The sequence below is a fragment of the Hyaena hyaena genome, unplaced genomic scaffold (genome assembly GCF_003009895.1).
Source record: "Hyaena hyaena isolate Hyena2069 unplaced genomic scaffold, ASM300989v1 scaffold_52, whole genome shotgun sequence".
Lineage (NCBI taxonomy): Eukaryota > Metazoa > Chordata > Mammalia > Carnivora > Hyaenidae > Hyaena > Hyaena hyaena.
The window spans coordinates 2714910-2732308 of NW_024080684.1; the positions used below are offsets into that span (position 1 = coordinate 2714910).

Genomic DNA, 17399 nt, shown 5'->3' on the forward strand with positions numbered 1-17399 from the left:
GCGGTTGTGGGGAGGAGAGTGACGGTGCTCCAGTCCCTTCTCGAAGCAAGCGCTGCTCCTCACTCTTTTGGGGGTGTAAACTCCCCGTACCAGGGGCGCAGCCGAAGTTGGTTGCACTCTTCAACCCAGGGCAGTTCCAATCTCCAAATCCCCGTCCGCGCGCCCCGCTGAAGTTGCCTTAGACACAGCTTCCCAGCCGACCCCCTCAGGCAATTCCAGGCCCCCTGTGGAGCTCTGGGGGCGGAGTCAGAATCGCTGTTTCCTTCTCTGGGTCGGGCTGGCGCGCATGGGCGGGGGCTTGCCCGCAGGGTGTTCTAAGCCGGAGTCCGGTTAGAAGGCTCTCTCAGTGGATTCTGCGTCTTTTTTCTCCCAATCTCTCAGGTTTTGTAAGGTTTCCAATGTCTTCAGATCTTTTCTGTGTGATGTATGGGCGCGAGTGCAAGTACGGAGCTCCTTACTTCTCCGCCATCTTGCCCTCTCTCCTACTCTTGTAACTCTTATATCTTTATTATTTTTCAAAAGTTTATTTATTTGAGAGAGACAGACAGCACGTGTATGTGGGAGGAGCGGAGAGAGAATCCCAAGCAGATTCCACATTGTCAGCACAGAGCCTGACTTAGGGCTCAATCCCATGGACCATGAGATCATGACCTGAGCCAAAATCAAGAGTTGGATGCTTAATTGACTGAGCCACCCAGGTGCCCCTACTCCTGTAACTTTTAAACTCAAATCATTCACTCCATCTATCCTAGCAGACAGCTCTGTGCCAGAAGTTGAATGAAGTCGGAAGTGGAGAAGAAAACAGACTCATTCCTCCCATGAAAGCTTAGCTCATTTAGAAAGACAGGCAGTAAGTAAGTTAATAAATAGAATATCAAGAATTATGACAAGTGCCACACAAGGAAAAAACTGAATCTAAGCAACAGAGTATCAGGAGTGACCTACTTTAGAGTGGAGTAATCACAGAAAGCCTCATTAAAAGACAGGTTAAGCTGGGACCCAAAGGAAGAGAAGGTCCCTGACATGGGACAAGGATACCATTGAGAGCAAAGACAAGGGCTCACCAGGCAGGAAGAATGGAATACAGGGCTGGCCATTCCAGTCAACCGCTAGCACCGATGGCCAGAGGCCTCTGTGGTGCACAGTGAATGAAGGGGACAGAATAACAGGTCATGGCAAAAACTATTCCATTCTGAAGGCAACAAGAATCTGCTGAAAGTGTGTGTCCATGTGTAACATGCTATCTCTGAACGTAGGTGCCTCGAGTGTGGGATCCAAGTATCTTCACACGGGCTTAGCTCCTACACAATAGTGGAGCCCAATAAATGAATGATCAGTGACCGAGCAGTGAGAGCATGCCCTCTACATTAGGACCTTATGTTGGGTGGGGGTTTACACAAAATGGGTAACCCCTGACCTGAAGCCCAAGTTCGCAGCAGAGGCGGGGCCCTCCTCCTAACATTATCTCTTACACAAAGGCAAGCATATGGTGCTTAGGTGAGAAACAGTCCTTAAAGGCAATCATAAAGTACTGGAAAAATTGGAGGCAGGTGGGATTAGCTTGTAAACGTTTCCAAAAGAAGTAAATTTTTAACAGTGTCTGGAGGAATAAAGGGTTGCAGACCATTGCAGAGGAAGGGTCAAGGCTTTTCAAGTGAACAGAAAGGATGGGAGAAGGAGGAACGGATTAATCATAAACAGGTGAGCTGACAAGTGGTGTAAACGCCCTGGACTGGAGAGCTGCGGGGGCAGAGGCAGTGGGGAAAGTGAGGACAGGTGGCTCCAAACACATCAGCTCGAATATTTACAATCCAACGCAACCCAGCACTTTTCTAAGTGCACATTTCTAAATGTCACGTAGTTTAGAAGCGGGAGGTGTTCCTCTTCTGCTCCTCTCAGATTTGAAGGAATGAACTGAAGGAGGGAGTTTTTTTCCTGAGAATTCAATAGAACCCAGAGGAAATCACCAATGTGCTGGTATGTTTATCCAGCCAGAAATACTACTGAAAACTCAGACCGCGTTCATCATGACAAAAAGCAGTCTCTGGTCAATGGAGATTTTGTGCCTGAGTCATTTGTCCTCATTTTATAGCTCATCAGGCCTGAGAAGACCTTCCAGATCCGTCAGCTGGATACTGGACATGCAGCTGAGCCCCTTTGAAAACTGCTGTCACCACGGACTCACTGAGCTCACTGAACGTCCTTTTTGTGTGTTCCTAATTCGCTTCCTATTCCCTTCTGGCTCAACATACAGATTGCTGGCCAGGGGGTGTTGGCTTTGCTTTTCTGTACTGATAATTCTGCACCACTTGCTTCCCATTATCCGGGGCTCTGCAGATTATGGGCATCAAAATCACCTCGGGATTTCTTTCACCCATGAATCTGGAGGTGCGTTTTTAGCCCTTGAGACTTCTCTTCCACACATAACTTAAGTTTCCTTTTTTAAATTTATTAAAGTTTATTTATTTTGAGAGAGAGAGAGAGAGACAGAGAGAGAGAGAGAATGAATTCCAGGTAGGCTCCATGTTGTCAGCATGGAGCCCGATGACTCAGGGCTCTATCTCACAAACTGAGATCATGACCTGAACTGAATCAAAAGTCAGGTGCTTAACCAACTGAGCCACCCAGGTGCACCAAGTTTTCCTTATTTTCAAGTTTTGCATTGCTGTGGGGTTTTTTTCCTGAATGATTCTACACCTCTCTTTCTTCACCTCTCTCATGTAACCAGCTCAAAATGTAATTCTAATTTCTACTGACTTTTAAAGAGCATATTTTTAACCTAATGTATCATTTTGCAAAGAATAATATTCAAAGCTTCACTGAACTGCCTAGACATATAACAATTATTAACAAAAGGTAGCAAACGAGAATATTTGGAATTATTCAAATTATCCTGCCTTAAAAATAGAGGCAGATGTCACTTTCCATATTAACTATCTGGCAGGGCCTACATGATCTTTAAATAGACTCAGTCATCAAAACTACAACCACAAAGAGAATTCAGATTAAATCTATATTTTATTATTACAAGTACTAATATTTCTTTTTAAATTTAGGTTGTTGGGTATGTATGTTGGGGGTAGGAATAACTCTTCAGTAAAATGGCTATCACAGAATAGTACTCTGAACAAACTCTCTGCAGGAAAAGTTCATGTTGCTAATACTAAATGTCTCAAGACATATTTAAATAAATAGACACTTTTATCTAATTTTCTAGGTGTCAGTTCAAATTTGGATCAAGAATGCTATTTTTTAGTATTTCTATATTATGTGATTGCATCGAAACAAACTGTTTGGAATCCTATACTTCCAGAAAAAACACTTTTTTAATTTTTAATTTTTTAGTTTATTTATTTTTTGAGATAGAGCACGAGTGGGGAAAGGGCAGAGAGGGAAAGAGAATCCCAAGCAGGCTCCGCATTGTCAACGCAGAGCCCGATGCGGGGCTTGAACTCATGAACAGAGAGGTCATGCCCTGAACTGAAATCAAGAGTCCAACTTTTCTTTTTTTTTTTCTTTTTTTTCTTTTTTTTTTTTTTTACAAATAGTTTATTGTCAAATTAGTTTCCACATAACACTCAGTGCTCATCCCCACAAGTGCCCTCCTCCATGCCCCTCCCCCCTCCCCCCCACATCCATCAGTCCTCAGTTTTTGTCAGCATTCAAGAGTCTCTCATGGTTTGCCTCTCTCCCTTTCCCCCACCATTTCCCCCCTTCTTCTCCCCCTTGTTCCTCCGTCAAGTTCCTCCTAATCCTCCTATACGTGCAAACATATGATATTTGTCCTTCTCTGCCTGACTTATTCGCTCAGCATAACACCCTCAAGGTCCATCCACGTTGCTACACATGGCCAGATTTCATTGTTTCTCATTGCCATGTAGTATTCCATGGTATAGATAAACCACATCTTCTTGATCCATTCATCTGTCCAACTTTTAACCAACTGAGCCCCCCACGTGTCCCTGGAATCCTATACTTCCAAATGGATATAAAGTACCAAGAAGGCAATGATCTACTACTTTGATTTCTCGATTTAATCTTTTTGAATTGGGTGGCAGCATAATTTTTGAAAAAGCTTTTTATGTTACTCCTGTATTTTGGCTAATTTTGTTCTCCAACTGAGAGTGGCATATGTTCATTTGTTTTACTACTGCATGCATGCTGATGGGGCAAATAGTAGAGCATTTACAGAAACACAGCCAATTCCTTGAGTGAGATACACTGAAAATCAGATTAACTCTACAAACACCCCCCCCTTCATTTATCTCTGTCTCAAAAAAACAAAACAAAACCCACAAAAACACAGAAAACAACAACAATGCAATCCAAAGAACAGAGTGATTAACTTTGGTGGAATAACTCACAGCATAGTGCTTTTTGGAGTCTTCGGATTTTGATGGCTGTACGGTAGGCAGAGAAACGTACGTTATTCAGGTCAGCTGAAACGGGAAAGAGGACACATTCAAAAGCAGGCTTGTTAGTTAAGTTACATTGAATGGCAAGAATGTATTTGTTTACTTCAGATGCTGGAACAGTATTATGTCTGTTCTCCTTAAAAAGTCTTCTCTCAAAATCCACAGCCTTTAAGACAATAATTAAATGTTCATTAGCACCATAGGGAGAGACATTCCAAAGCAGTGCTACATAGCTTTCAAGAAAGTATTCTCCAATAGGAAAAAGAGGGACATGAGGAAAAGGAAACATGGCCTGTTAACTTTTGAAGCCTTAATAAATCCATCTGGAGGCTCGGGGCCCTTCCTTCTCTGCTGCTGGGAGGGATTCTCCTCCAGAGGCATCTTCCTCATGGACAATGAGTTTTCTGTCAATAAGGCTGCCCCTCTAACTCTCAAAAAGCTAGGCTTATTTCTTCCATCCCGATCTGTTTGCTTCTTCTACCTTTTTATAGATATGGTTAAAATTATCCTATAATCTATATTCATATCTTTAGAAACAAGAGATCTACTACAGTTAATAATACTATATTGTGTATTTGAAAGTTGCTAAAAGAGTAGATCTTAAGAGTTGGCCTCACAAGAATAGAAAATGTAATGATGTGAGGTGACGGATGTTAATTAGACTTATTGTAGTAACAGTTTCACAATACAAATATTGAATCAATATATTGTATACCAGTAACTAGTATCATGTTATTTGCCAATTATATTTCAATTAAAAAGAAACTTAAAGATTTGGTATCGAGTTAAAAAAAGATATTGTAGGGGCGCCTGGGTGGCTCAACGTCTGACTTTGACTCAGGTCATGATCCCGCAGTTTTTGAGTTCAAGCCCCACGTCCGGCTCTGTGCTGACAGCTCAGAGCCTGGAGCCTGCTTCAGATTCTGGGTCTCCCTCTCTCTGTCTCTACCCCTCCTCTGCTTGTGCTCTCTCTCTCTTTCTCTCTCTCTCAAAAATAAACACTGATTAAAAAAATTAAAACAAAGATATTATAATTTCTTTCTGTCTTCTAAAGACACAGTATCTGTATTAGAAACTAGTAGAACTGGAAGAAAACTCAGAAATCATCAAAGCTTGTTCCCTCACTTTACAAAGGAAAAGAAACTCATGGCTTTTCTCTCTTTTGTTCAACCTTTGTATCTGCTTCACCCATCGAAATGAAAAAGCTCAAGAGAGAAAGCTAAAGAAATCAAAAGGGGTGCTCCTTCCTTGTTGAAATGAGTGGGTGTGAGAGCCGTAGGGCTTTGCTTTCCCTCTCCAGCACTGCCTCGCCTACCCAAAGAGAAAACTCTTTCAAAGGCTAGAGAATCAGTTCAACGTCATATTTTACTAGAAATCTACAAGATCAGAATTCTCATCTCATGTGTTTCCTTACATTTTCTTATTTACTTTTTTGATGTTTTATTTATTGTTCAGAGAGAGAGAGACAAAGCGCGAGGCAGGGAGGGACAGAGAGAGGGAGACACAGAATCCAAAGCAGACTCCAGGCTCTGAGCTGTCAGCACAGAGCCAGACATGAGGCTTGAACCCACGAATCATGAGATCCAAGACCTGAGCAGCCTTTCGAAGGACTGAGCCATCCAGGCACCCCCTTCTTACCTTTTTATATTAAAATGACTTTAGCTTGTCATGACTACTTTGACAAAATGAAACCAGGCAAGCTAATTTGGAAAGATTAACTGCATTAAATGTGAATTAAAAGGAAATTTAATGGGTGAATTTGAGGTGGCTGAGCTGTTATTGTTTTTCTTTTCAGACAAAGCTGAAGTTTAAGATGACTCAATAGGAGGGCACTGCGTTCCTCCTTTTAAAATCAACCTCAGGCTACTTCAAACCACGTGTTCCCTCAAAAAAGGTAAAAACTGTTTCCTGCATTGCCCTCAGAAATTCCACCACTTTTCTGTGTTAGTGACACAATCTTTTAAATAAACAATGCTGTGTAAGAAAAACTGGTGGTTACTTCCCTTTTAAGAATATACAACTATCAGTTGTTTCGGCTAATGAAATAAAATAGCACTCACCAAGGGATTGAAACAGTTCAGTCATTTTAGGATGATCCCAACAGGTTGTCTGTGTTTGATGGCTGGGGGGGAAAAAAATAATGTGTGTCCCATAGAACATATGCAAATAGAATACATGCAAGGTGATCCCCATCATGGATTATTCTGAAATCCGACATTCCAATTACTACTTACCATTTGAAACAACAATAAATTTTTATTTGAGCAATGACGTTGTAAAAATATAAGTAAAGAATTTTATCTCTTTTTAAAAGAACTACAACTAAGAATTAAACCTAGATATGAAGTGTGACCCTGGGGCCTCAGGCATGATGTAGCTGGATCGATGCCGTTTCTGGAATAATTCTACTTGTGTTAGGCAGATATAGATCCTCATTCAGAATAAATCCTCAGAGGGCAAAAGTGCTGTAAAGAGTTGCTAAACTTCAGAAGTCCTAATCAAATTTCCAAAGAACAGAGAAATGAAGAGTTTAACTCTAAATAACATCTTCACCTCAAGATCAAGTGAGGCGCCCTCCTCTTTAACCTTGAGTCTCTCCTTCCTTGGTGTAAATTAGGCCTTTCCACCAGTGGGGATTCACTCAGAACCCCAGAGCTGACATAAAGATCATTTTAAGCTAAAGACATCTGAGATTGAACAGATGCAGAAAGGAGTCTGTTCGGAGCTTCCTTTATCTGACTAAAAGCAGCAACTTCTGCGAAACAAGTCTACCATAAATCCTCTCTCTGGGGGAGTTTCAGGGCTATGAAGAAGAGAGAGAAACCACTTGCACCTGCATAAACAAACATTATCACAAACTTTCTTATCTCATGTTTATTCTCCCAAATTGCCCATTTATCTCCTAAAGAAACCTACTGGTTCCTCACAAAGGAACCTTTCTCCCCAGTTTCCTTCCACTGCTTAAGTTGGGTATATAAGTCCCAAATTCCAACCATCCCTTTGAGTTAAGCATACTGTACCTGCATAACGGATATAAACAAATGCTCTTCTTTTGCTAATCTGTCTTTTGTCAGTGTAATTCACAGACCCCCTGAAAGGAAACCTAAGAGGGTGGAGGAAAAGGTGTTTTCTTCCCAGCACCAGCTTCACATATAGCTGGCTTCTCTAAGCCCCTAATGCATGTATCTCTCCTGCCAATGTGACTTTATCCTTTCTCAGCCATCAGCCTACCAGTATTCTTCCTACAGGCGTTAACAGTTTTTCTCCTGATGCTTCTTCTTCACTGAACAAGCAAGATTTATATTTTTCTCTTTTTCTGTAAATTCCAAAACTAATTCACAGAATTAGATGTCTTTTGGGAGTAAGATGAGGGTAGAATAGGTCCACGTAATGCTTAAATTAGTTTCTTTCTTTGTGTGTGCGTGTGAGAGAGATGAATTGCTCTTAACTTCAATGGGTCAGTGCCCTTATATTTAAAAATAGTTTACTGTCCCTTTTCTAGGTCAGAATAGAGTAATAACATTTAATAGTACTCCAAAGACTTCTTGGACAATACTCAGTTCTTACAAAACTGTTTAGTAAGCTAAGTGAAATGGCACAGTACACGAGAGTGGTATTAAAATATTCATACAATCAAATTGAAGTGAGATTATTTTTAATCTATGTAATATATCAAAAAGTGGGACATATCACTGGGAAAAGGACATAATCACTGTAACACATGTATAAACAGAACCCCCCAAGAACTCATAATTTGCTTTGAGAATATTTAAAGTATAGATATGGAACTGGGTATGTAAAATGTCCTGGGAATTCCAAAATCTCACACAGAATAAAATACCTGAAATATGAAGGTCTGTCTCAGGAAGAGCTGGGAAGTTGGCTAGTTCCCCTACCTGGTTCTTGATACCAAAGCAGAGGCAGAATGTTTCTACTTCATATTCTGGTATCGAGCACCAGCCAAGCCATTCCACCATCTTACTCTCTAAGTTTCTCCAGAGACCATGGAGAAAGTACCGAAGCTGTCTACCTATAATTTTTACAATTCACAGTGGGGCCCAGGGCTTGATAGAAATACAAAATCTCAGACCTCTACCCCTTCTGTTGAACTAGAATTTTCATCTTAACAAAATCCCATGTGATTGATATGCACATTCATGTGTAAGAAGCAGTTGGCCTAAAGAGCTTCCAATGCACAAATAAAAGTAAAAAAAAAAAAAAAAAAAAAACCCACAAAAAAATAAAGACACTTCTACCTCCACACTTTGTTAAACGAATAGCTTCCTCTTACCACAAACAAGAGTTAAAGAAGGATTTGCTGGAAACAGAGCGTAATCCAAAAACTATTCATCAGAGGCTCCCAGCTTTAGGCAGCCTAGCAGTATTCCCATAACCCGTCTCTTTTGAGTAATTTAAATCCCCATGGCAACACTACTGTCCAGAGGCAGATATCTCATTGTGAAGGACCAAATCAAAGCTCAATAACCAAACTAAAGTTCTGAGTAACACAGAGCCAAACTTCATACTTAAACAACAAATGTAAGTACTCTTTCTCTAGAATCACAAACGCAGAGCTTTGGCAAACAGCTTCTATGGAGCCAGGAGGGGAAGATATCATCATGCAGTGTGGTGGCGGCTGAGAACTCAATGTGAAGACCTGCTTACTAATGGCTCTTCTTAGTGAAACCACTGCTAGGAGCTGAGGGAACACACACATTTGGCAAACAGATGGAAGGAGGGAAATGGCATCCCCCTTTGTGAATTCAATACCAGTTGATTCATTAGGCAGAACTGCCAATGCCGAAAATAAACACTGCCTCTGGTTACAAACGTATAGCTGCAGCTTACCAAACAATAGTTAAAAAAAAAAAAAAGGTAGTAAATGCAGTTGGCTGCTGGATTTTCTTCTTTCTTTCTTTTTCTTTCTTTCTCTCTCTCTCTATCTCTCTCTTTCTCTCTCTCTCTCCCTTCCTCTTTTTTTTTTTAGTGGGGGGGGGTGGGTTAAAGCAAAATCCACACTCAACCCAAAGGCTCCAAGTATTTGAACAGCTGCAGATTGCTCAGCTTCTCCAGCCCAAATGTGTCCAAGTCCTCCCAGGGTGGGCAACCAAACAGAATGAAAGTAGCATATTTTCCCTCCAAAACAACTACAGTTGAGGTTCTGGCCAACTTCAAATTGGAAAGAGGAGTAGAACCTGGTATCATACAGCTTGATAAACTATAAAACAAATCTAACAAAGCAGCAATTAACAGGTAAGTCTAAAATCATGTGGTAGAGAACATGTCACCAGGATGCCGAGCCAATGCCAGGAGTGCTTGTGTGAGGAGAAAGTGAGAAGGCCTTCGACGGGGCAAAAATTTAGTGGGTGTCCTATGAAGCTTAAATTGTCCCTGAACTATTTTAAACCCTGCAAGCTGAAGAAAATGATAGCAATGCGAATGCTCTGGTCCATAGAAATGCAAATAGTGTCCACTGGGGTGCTACTTATTATTGTCCTGTGGATATTGACCAGTTTGTCAGCTCTGCACCTATTGCTAAACTCATTCTAGCATCCCTCATCCAACTATAAATATGCAGTTCTTAGTACTCTCCTTTGAACCTGTTATAACTTCTTCCCCATTCCCTTATTAGTGAGTTAAATGAACCCTTTGACACATGCCCTTCTTTTTGAAAAAATTTTTTTTAATGTTTTATTTATTTCTGAGAGAGAGAGACAGAGAGACAGCGTGAGTAGGGGAGGGTTAGAGAGAAAGGGAGACACAGAATCTGAAACAGGCTCCAGGCTCTGAGCTAGCTGTCAGCACAGAGCCCGATGTGGGGCTTGAACCCATGAACCATTAGATCATGACCTGAGCTGAAGTCGGACGCTTAACTGCCTGAGCCACCCAGGCGCCCCTGACACATGCCCTTCTTATATTTGTAGGAGAGTCCAGATTTTACCTATTATTTACTTAAATTGTTATTTTTATTTTTTAACTGAGATATAACACTGTGTAAGTTCATGGTGTACAACATGTTGGTTTGATACCTGTGTACACTCCAGTAGGATTACCACGGTTGTGTTAGCTAACACCTCTGTCCATAATAATCATTTTTGTGTGATGACAACATTTAAAATCCAGTCTCCTGGCAACTTTGAAGTTTAAAACATAATATTGTTTGTAATCATTGCGCTGTGTATTAGATCTCCATTCCCTGGTTTTTAAAATCATCCATTAATGCCCTGGTCAGCTGTGGTTTGCACTTGCTCTCCTATATACTTATTAAAAGAGTACTCCTTCACTCTCAGTGTCACAGCTGGGATAACATGTGTATTTTGTGACCTCTGATGACTATTAAGCCAATAAGGTTAATAAGTGATATATGTTTCTACTTATTATTCATAATGTGTTCTGATGAGCCACAGAAAGTAAAACACAAAAAAGATTGAACCCCAATGAAGAGAACACAAAAATGCTGTGAAATGACATGGTCCAATATAGGAAACAACGAACTACCAGTAAAATACATGTAGTTTTGATAGACTGATAAGATATTGATTTCTGGGCAATAGACTAATTTGGGGAAGACACTTTTTAAAACCCCTTAGTCCTAATTAGAGTGGCCTCATTTCTTCCATAAAACCCTGAAAGATGATGAGAAAGCATCCCACTTACCCCAAAACTGACACTTAGCCAAACACATTTACATGTCACTTATGTATTCAATTTTACGCTTGAAACTGGATTTTGTGAGTTTTGCCATGTGTCATTTCATTTAAATTGCAATTTTAAAGACATATTTATGAAAAAAATTAAATGTGAGTCAGTTAATTAAAAATACAAATGTGAGAAAAAGAACAACCCATATTGTTCAGATAATCACAGAAAGTGAAATAGTTCTTGGCTGTGCATAGTGGAAGATGACATACTAGGTCAGGATACATAATTTTAATTCTAGTAATAGCCTATTATTTGAGTGTCCAGCCTGTACCAGGTGCTCTTGCAAACTCTTTCTTTGTGTTAACTCAGTAAAAATTCTATGAATTAGGTGCCAATAGTATCTCCATTTACAGATGAAGGAACCAGGGCAGAGAGCACTTAGATAACTTCCTCAACATCTCAAAGTAGTAGAAATGGAATTTGAACCCAGATGGTCTGATTTTAAGCCTGAGTTCTTAAAATGGAAGTATACTTGCATGACTGAGATTTTAAAATCTTTCTGATGAATCTGTCTAAATTTGAGTCCAAGGTCCATCATTATAATCATTACAAACAATCTCATTTGACTTGCTTCCCTCTCACTCCTGGCAAAACCCAAGCACGGATCAGCTCAATTACTTGCCTTCTCTGGACCTGAGCAGCTGTGCATGAATACAGCTGGAGAAAATCACTCAACAGACAGACTAATTTTACTTTAAATATTTAACTTCAAACCTCAAATGTCCAACTGCTGGCAACCACACAACATTCCCTAATAAAGTTGCTTCCCAGACCCCAAGACAATTTACTACTGCCTTCTCTCTCCCAAACCTAAGTAAGTTTCCCTTTCTGCCTCATATCATTTAACTTGATCTCACACTTCATTGAAAAGCTAGAAACCACCAGATTAGAATTCCTTCGTCTTCCCACCACCAAACCAATAAATGTCCTTCCATTTGCCAGATTGTCTTCTCTCTTCCTTCCAAAGGAATTCCTCCCTCCTACCAAAGGCCAATTCCTCCCAAAGATTTCTTTAAAAACTCTTATGCTGCCTTTAATACCCCGCCCCAAAAGGCCATTTTCAGAATATAAATGTTGAAGGATCTGTTAGCCTTATATACTCCATTCATCCCTATCTTGGATCGACATTTCCTCCTCTCTTTCATCCTTTTTCTCTTCTTGACAAAATTCTTGAATGAATAGTACACAACCTCATGTCCCATCCACTACTGAACCCATTTCTACTCAGTTTCCAAATTCACTCCTCTATCCAACAGGCCCTATCAAAATTACCAGTAAATTGCATGTTGTCCAATGGAGTGGCTGCTTTTCTGTCTCCAACTCACTAGACCTGGCTTCAGGGTAGGGAGAAATCAGGAACAGAAAATCAACTCTATGAGTACAAAGTGGAGTAGAAGCTAAGTGCTGCTATATTAAAAAATCTCCAGAATGAAGCTGACACAGGCTTTTGCAGGCTCTGCTACCTCTTTTTACATATGCTTATGAAAGTTATATATAGGAATACTGGAATCAAGCAGGAGCTCCCAAATAATCAATTTGCATTCAGGTAATTAAAGTATACAGAGTGAAAACAAATTTTGGCAATCTGATGCAATGTTATTTATCTGAGTTATTTATCTTCTTAAAGATCTAAAAGGTGACATTCTCATTTTGGAAAATATAATTCCCCTAATCTTTGTTTCACTTGAGACCAGAATATATGAGGAATATGGAGTACCCCTGCCAGTATGCAGATTCTTCGTCGGAGCATGTATGCTTGTGTGCATGACTGTATTGACGGGCCAGGGTGAGGGGTGAGTTGGGCAGAAGGTGAAGAAGTTGTATGGGGAGGACACTTATGTGTTCCTCAGGTTGACACAGAGCCTCGTAAACCCTCACAAATACTTTCTGCCATCTTCTAGGCTTTAAAAGGCAGGAAAGCCAACATTATATTTTTTTGAAATGTAAGAATAAATCTAAGGGAAAACTTAAAGTCTGAATGTCAACATTTCAAAGAAAAAAAAACCTTTCTGTTAAATTCAAAAGAAGAGAATCCTACTTGATAATAGATATTATAAAAGCATAGGGTCTTCCTTAAAAAAATGCCACCAGCTTGTCATGATAATGAAGACACAAGGCAGGAAGACTAAATTGTCAACAATGGATAATCTCAAATATATTGGCTTCAACTATAAAGCACAGTTAAAATAATTTCGTACTCAGGGGCAGGGTCAAAGACACAGGCATGTAAAGGGCTCTACAGAAACAAAGGGTGCAGCCCACCCTAAAATACAAATGTCAATACTCGAGGCATGGCTGATAGAACAATCTGTTACAAACATTTGTCATATTTGACAACGTTTAATTGTAGCTGTTTTTAGGTATAGTAGTAGAAATCATGACCCAAACAGGTATGTCTGGGTGTGAGGGGGAGCTTCAGGTGATACCTGTTTTGAGGGCTGGAAGGTTTTTCAGAAGAATGAGCATGCAACACACTCAGTAAACCCTGGGGAGCCTTATTTTGGTAGTATCTCTGCTTGGGTCCAGAATTCAAACAGAGCCTCACCTCTGACCCAAACTCTACCCCAGTGTTCCTCCAAGCTCTCAAACTGGGAGAATGAGACCATTCATCAACATTAATCAACATTCCTGCGGGTTATCTGTTATTGAGTTGGCCCTCGGGAGTCCTATAAACCGCTGCTTGTGATTTTAACTCCACGATTATTTCCCACTAGAGTTGGATTTATCACTGTATCCTTCTAGTTTGTTTGTTTTTTAAAGCTGAATTTATATTATTTAGAGTTTAAAAAAATTACTATCTTTTTCATATACATATATTTTTAAAGGAGAAATTAACTCTGATTTTTTCTATATGGTTGTACTGGATCTTACATTGTATCATTTTACTTTATAATCCACACAGAAAGATATTCTATTTATTTTCACAATTCATTTGGTCATTATTACTTCTGTATTTTTGCTAGTTTCAGTGACTATCTTAACAATATAATCTTTACAAATCAAAGTACAAACATCTCTTTTTCCTCCCTAATGGCCCTACAGTGACCTTTCTATGCTGTATGGTAAAATTTTATTAATTGCACCCCTGACTCTAAAGGTCAAACTCTTCAGTAAGGGTGATGGTGCTACTATAATACAATGGGACTGAGTAATCTATAAGATTCCAAGCCAACATTCCACTCTGTGGTACAATTAACTCTGGCCCCAGCAATGAATGGCAGGAAAGATACCTGCCATTCTCAAGTGGCATTCTCAAGTGCCATTCTCAATACCTTCTCAAGTCCTGAACTAGTAAACGGCTTTATCAGACCGTGTCAATTCCACCTGAATGATCTCAATAAGCCAGGGCAGTGGTAAACAGCCGAGAAGTTGTCTGGTTACGGTTTGCCAATGCGAGGCTCCTGCAGAGCAGGCACCCGCTGTCAGTTTCCTCATTAGCCAAGGTGTGCCCACTTGTCTGAAGTTGCCCCCAAGTGTAGGAGGTTTAGGGATTTCCAAGGTGCTTACATTCTTTCATAAAGCAATTTCGTTCTTACCTCCTCATCAGCAGAGCTCGACCAGTGAGTTTTAAATATTTATTTGCAACACAGATAAAGTCCCAGGCTGTTTCTTGGAAAAACTGACTCTCCAGTACATTCTCTTAGGCTTCCATTTCATTAATTTCTTCATCATTAAAACCAAAGTGCAAGCTCTGCCTTTGGAAAGAGATTCAAAGTACGCCCCAAGACTTCTCCAGTTAAAAACCTGGCACCGAATGGATGCCATCTCTCATCTTGATTAAGGAGGGAGAGAGAGATGAAGACAGCAGTAGGAGGCCTTTTAGAGAGAATTGTATTTATCTTTCAGTGTTACTTATATCTTTGTTACGGATTTATTTGGTTTGGGGATGAGTTTTGTGCAACCTTGAAAGATAAAATGCTGCATGTTAATTTCTTCTTTGTTTTGTTATACATACACCCTTCTTAGCTTTGACTTTCTTGTTAGGCTGAATATTTGGATATCCCATAGCTGCCACTCCTCTCTGCTCTTTCTTAAGGAAGAAATATTTCACCTACAGCATTTAAACGGGGTCCATGATTCCTCTAAAGATAGAAGCATTAATTCTCTCCTTTAGACTGCACATATATAATGAGACAAGTATATACAGTTTATGCAAATAAACTGCATGACTGCTATAAAGAACAGCTACTTGCTCTCCAAGATTTCATTTACAACTATAAACTGTTATTTTCCCCAGAAATTGACAGATTAGGGCATCAGAGAATGCCCTTGGGAGGCAAGAAAGGGGAATTATCCTTAATGGACACAAGAATAGAAAAGGAAAATATAAAGGAGATGTAATAAATTAAGGAAAATTCTGATTTAGACCTGTTCATCGTGGGAAGTTAGAATAAGGCAGAGAATGCATAGTAGTGGTATTTGCAGGTAAAGATCATTTATTCTGGTGAGTATACACTGTAATATTGAGGGCTGTCAGTTTTAGAGTATACGATGTGTATTATCAATTAAGAAGACATTACCAAAATATTTGCATTAAAGCTGTGTGTATGAGAACATTTAGGATTCTATAAAGAATTTAGGTTCTCACCTCAGATTCTAGTGGGAAAAACAGAGCCAGAGGACTGTTAAGATATGAGTGTGAAGCCCTGTCAAGAGAGCAGTGTAATCATTTATACCAAGGCTAACGCTAACTGAAAAGTCATGCACTCTGGCCTTAGAGATGACATTATAGAGAGAGAAAGGAAAACCATACTTCTTACCTTCATCTTACTAAAGTCTATGAAAATGACTTACTAACAGGCTGGACATCTATGCTAAAAGCCCTGGGGCATCTGGGTGGCTCAGTCAGTCGAGTGCCTGACTTCAGCTCAGGTCATGATCTTGCAGTCTGTGGATTTGAGGCCCATATAGGGCTCTGTGCTGACAGCTCAGAGCCTGGAGCCTGCTTGGGATTCTGTGTCTTCCTCTCTCTGTCCCTGCTCCTCTACTCACACTCTGCCTCTCTCTCAAAAATATATAAACATTAAAAATTTTTAAAAATTCTATAGTTAAGCTGAAAGCCCTATAGGACTTACAAAGCCAGATTTGTTGAGCATTCTGCTCATGGATAGAAATCTATCCATGTAGATATCCTTGATCATGTAAATGAGGAAAGGTAATGGGGGCCACAGCCTTGTTCCCCTACCTCTGAAATCCTGTTAAGATCCAACTGGCAGAACTGTAGAGAACTACATTTTTCTACCTTTGTCCATTATTGTACCATGATGTAACATTTCCTTAAACATATAAAGCATATATTACCCTATAGAAATTAGCCTATGAAAATTAGTTCTGCATTCAATTGCTAGCACATAATAGGGGCAAAGTAAGCAGCAACCAGTCCACAGGATGAAAAAAAGGAGGTTTGCTCCTCTTTTCTCCACCTGACTGCCCCTTCCAAAATATAAGCCTTCATCTTACCCAAATTGTCCATGTGACTAAAAATCTCTGTTCTCTACATCAACCGATGCAGAGAACTGGAGGCAGTGGGGCAGAGAGATCAAGAGGGCAGGCAGGAGCTAGAGTGAGTCCCTGGGTTTGGACACTAGCTCTTCCATGTACTGGCTGTGTGACTCACACAAGCTCTGCATGTACCTGTTGTCTAAGCCTTGCCTGTAAATGGGGGTAATGACAGAATCTATGCTTCGATGGAGAGAATCCATGCACAGGATTAGCGCAGTGACTGGCAAATGAAAATTCAAAAAAAATATAATTCATTTCAATGGTAATTATTATCACCCACTATGACTAACTGTCATTATTTCTGGATCAAAATGAGGAGCAATAAGTTTTATATGATTGATGTGACTTACTAGGAAAGTTCAAACCAAAGCTTTTATTTTTATTTTTTTGAAAGAGAGAGAAAGAGTGTGCTCACATGAGTAGGGGAGGGGCAGACAGACGGGGAGAGGAAGAGGGGAGGGGAAGAGGGAGAGGGAGAAAGAGAGAGAGGGAAAAGGAGAAAGAGGGAGGGAGGGAGGGAGAGAGGGAGGGAGAGAATCTCAAGCATACTCCACACCCAGTGTGAGCCTGACTCTGATCAGGGGCTCCATCTCATGACCAAGAGATCATGACCTGAGCTGAAATCAAGAGTCAGATGCTTAACTGACTAAGTCTCCCAGGCACCCCAACCCAAAGCTTTTACTTGTTGTTCCTTTTATGCCTGAAACTCCTTGGATATTAACTTTTAGCTGAGGAAATGAAAAACGTGTGTAAACCACAAACACATGACTAAAAATTCAT

General features: G+C 40.2%; 1 protein-coding gene across 5 annotated transcripts in view; it reads right to left on the minus strand.

The window, feature by feature from the left end:
- Nucleotides 1-17399, minus strand: part of UTRN (utrophin) — a 576845-nt gene that overhangs the window by 73673 nt on the left and 485773 nt on the right. For all 5 annotated transcript variants that reach the window (XM_039230877.1, XM_039230878.1, XM_039230879.1 and 2 more), the window contains 2 exons: nucleotides 6476-6537; nucleotides 4365-4439 (listed from right to left, as the gene is read on the minus strand). In XM_039230877.1, coding sequence (XP_039086808.1) covers nucleotides 4365-4439; nucleotides 6476-6537 — 137 coding nt within the window. The remainder of the gene's footprint in view (nucleotides 1-4364; nucleotides 4440-6475; nucleotides 6538-17399) is intronic.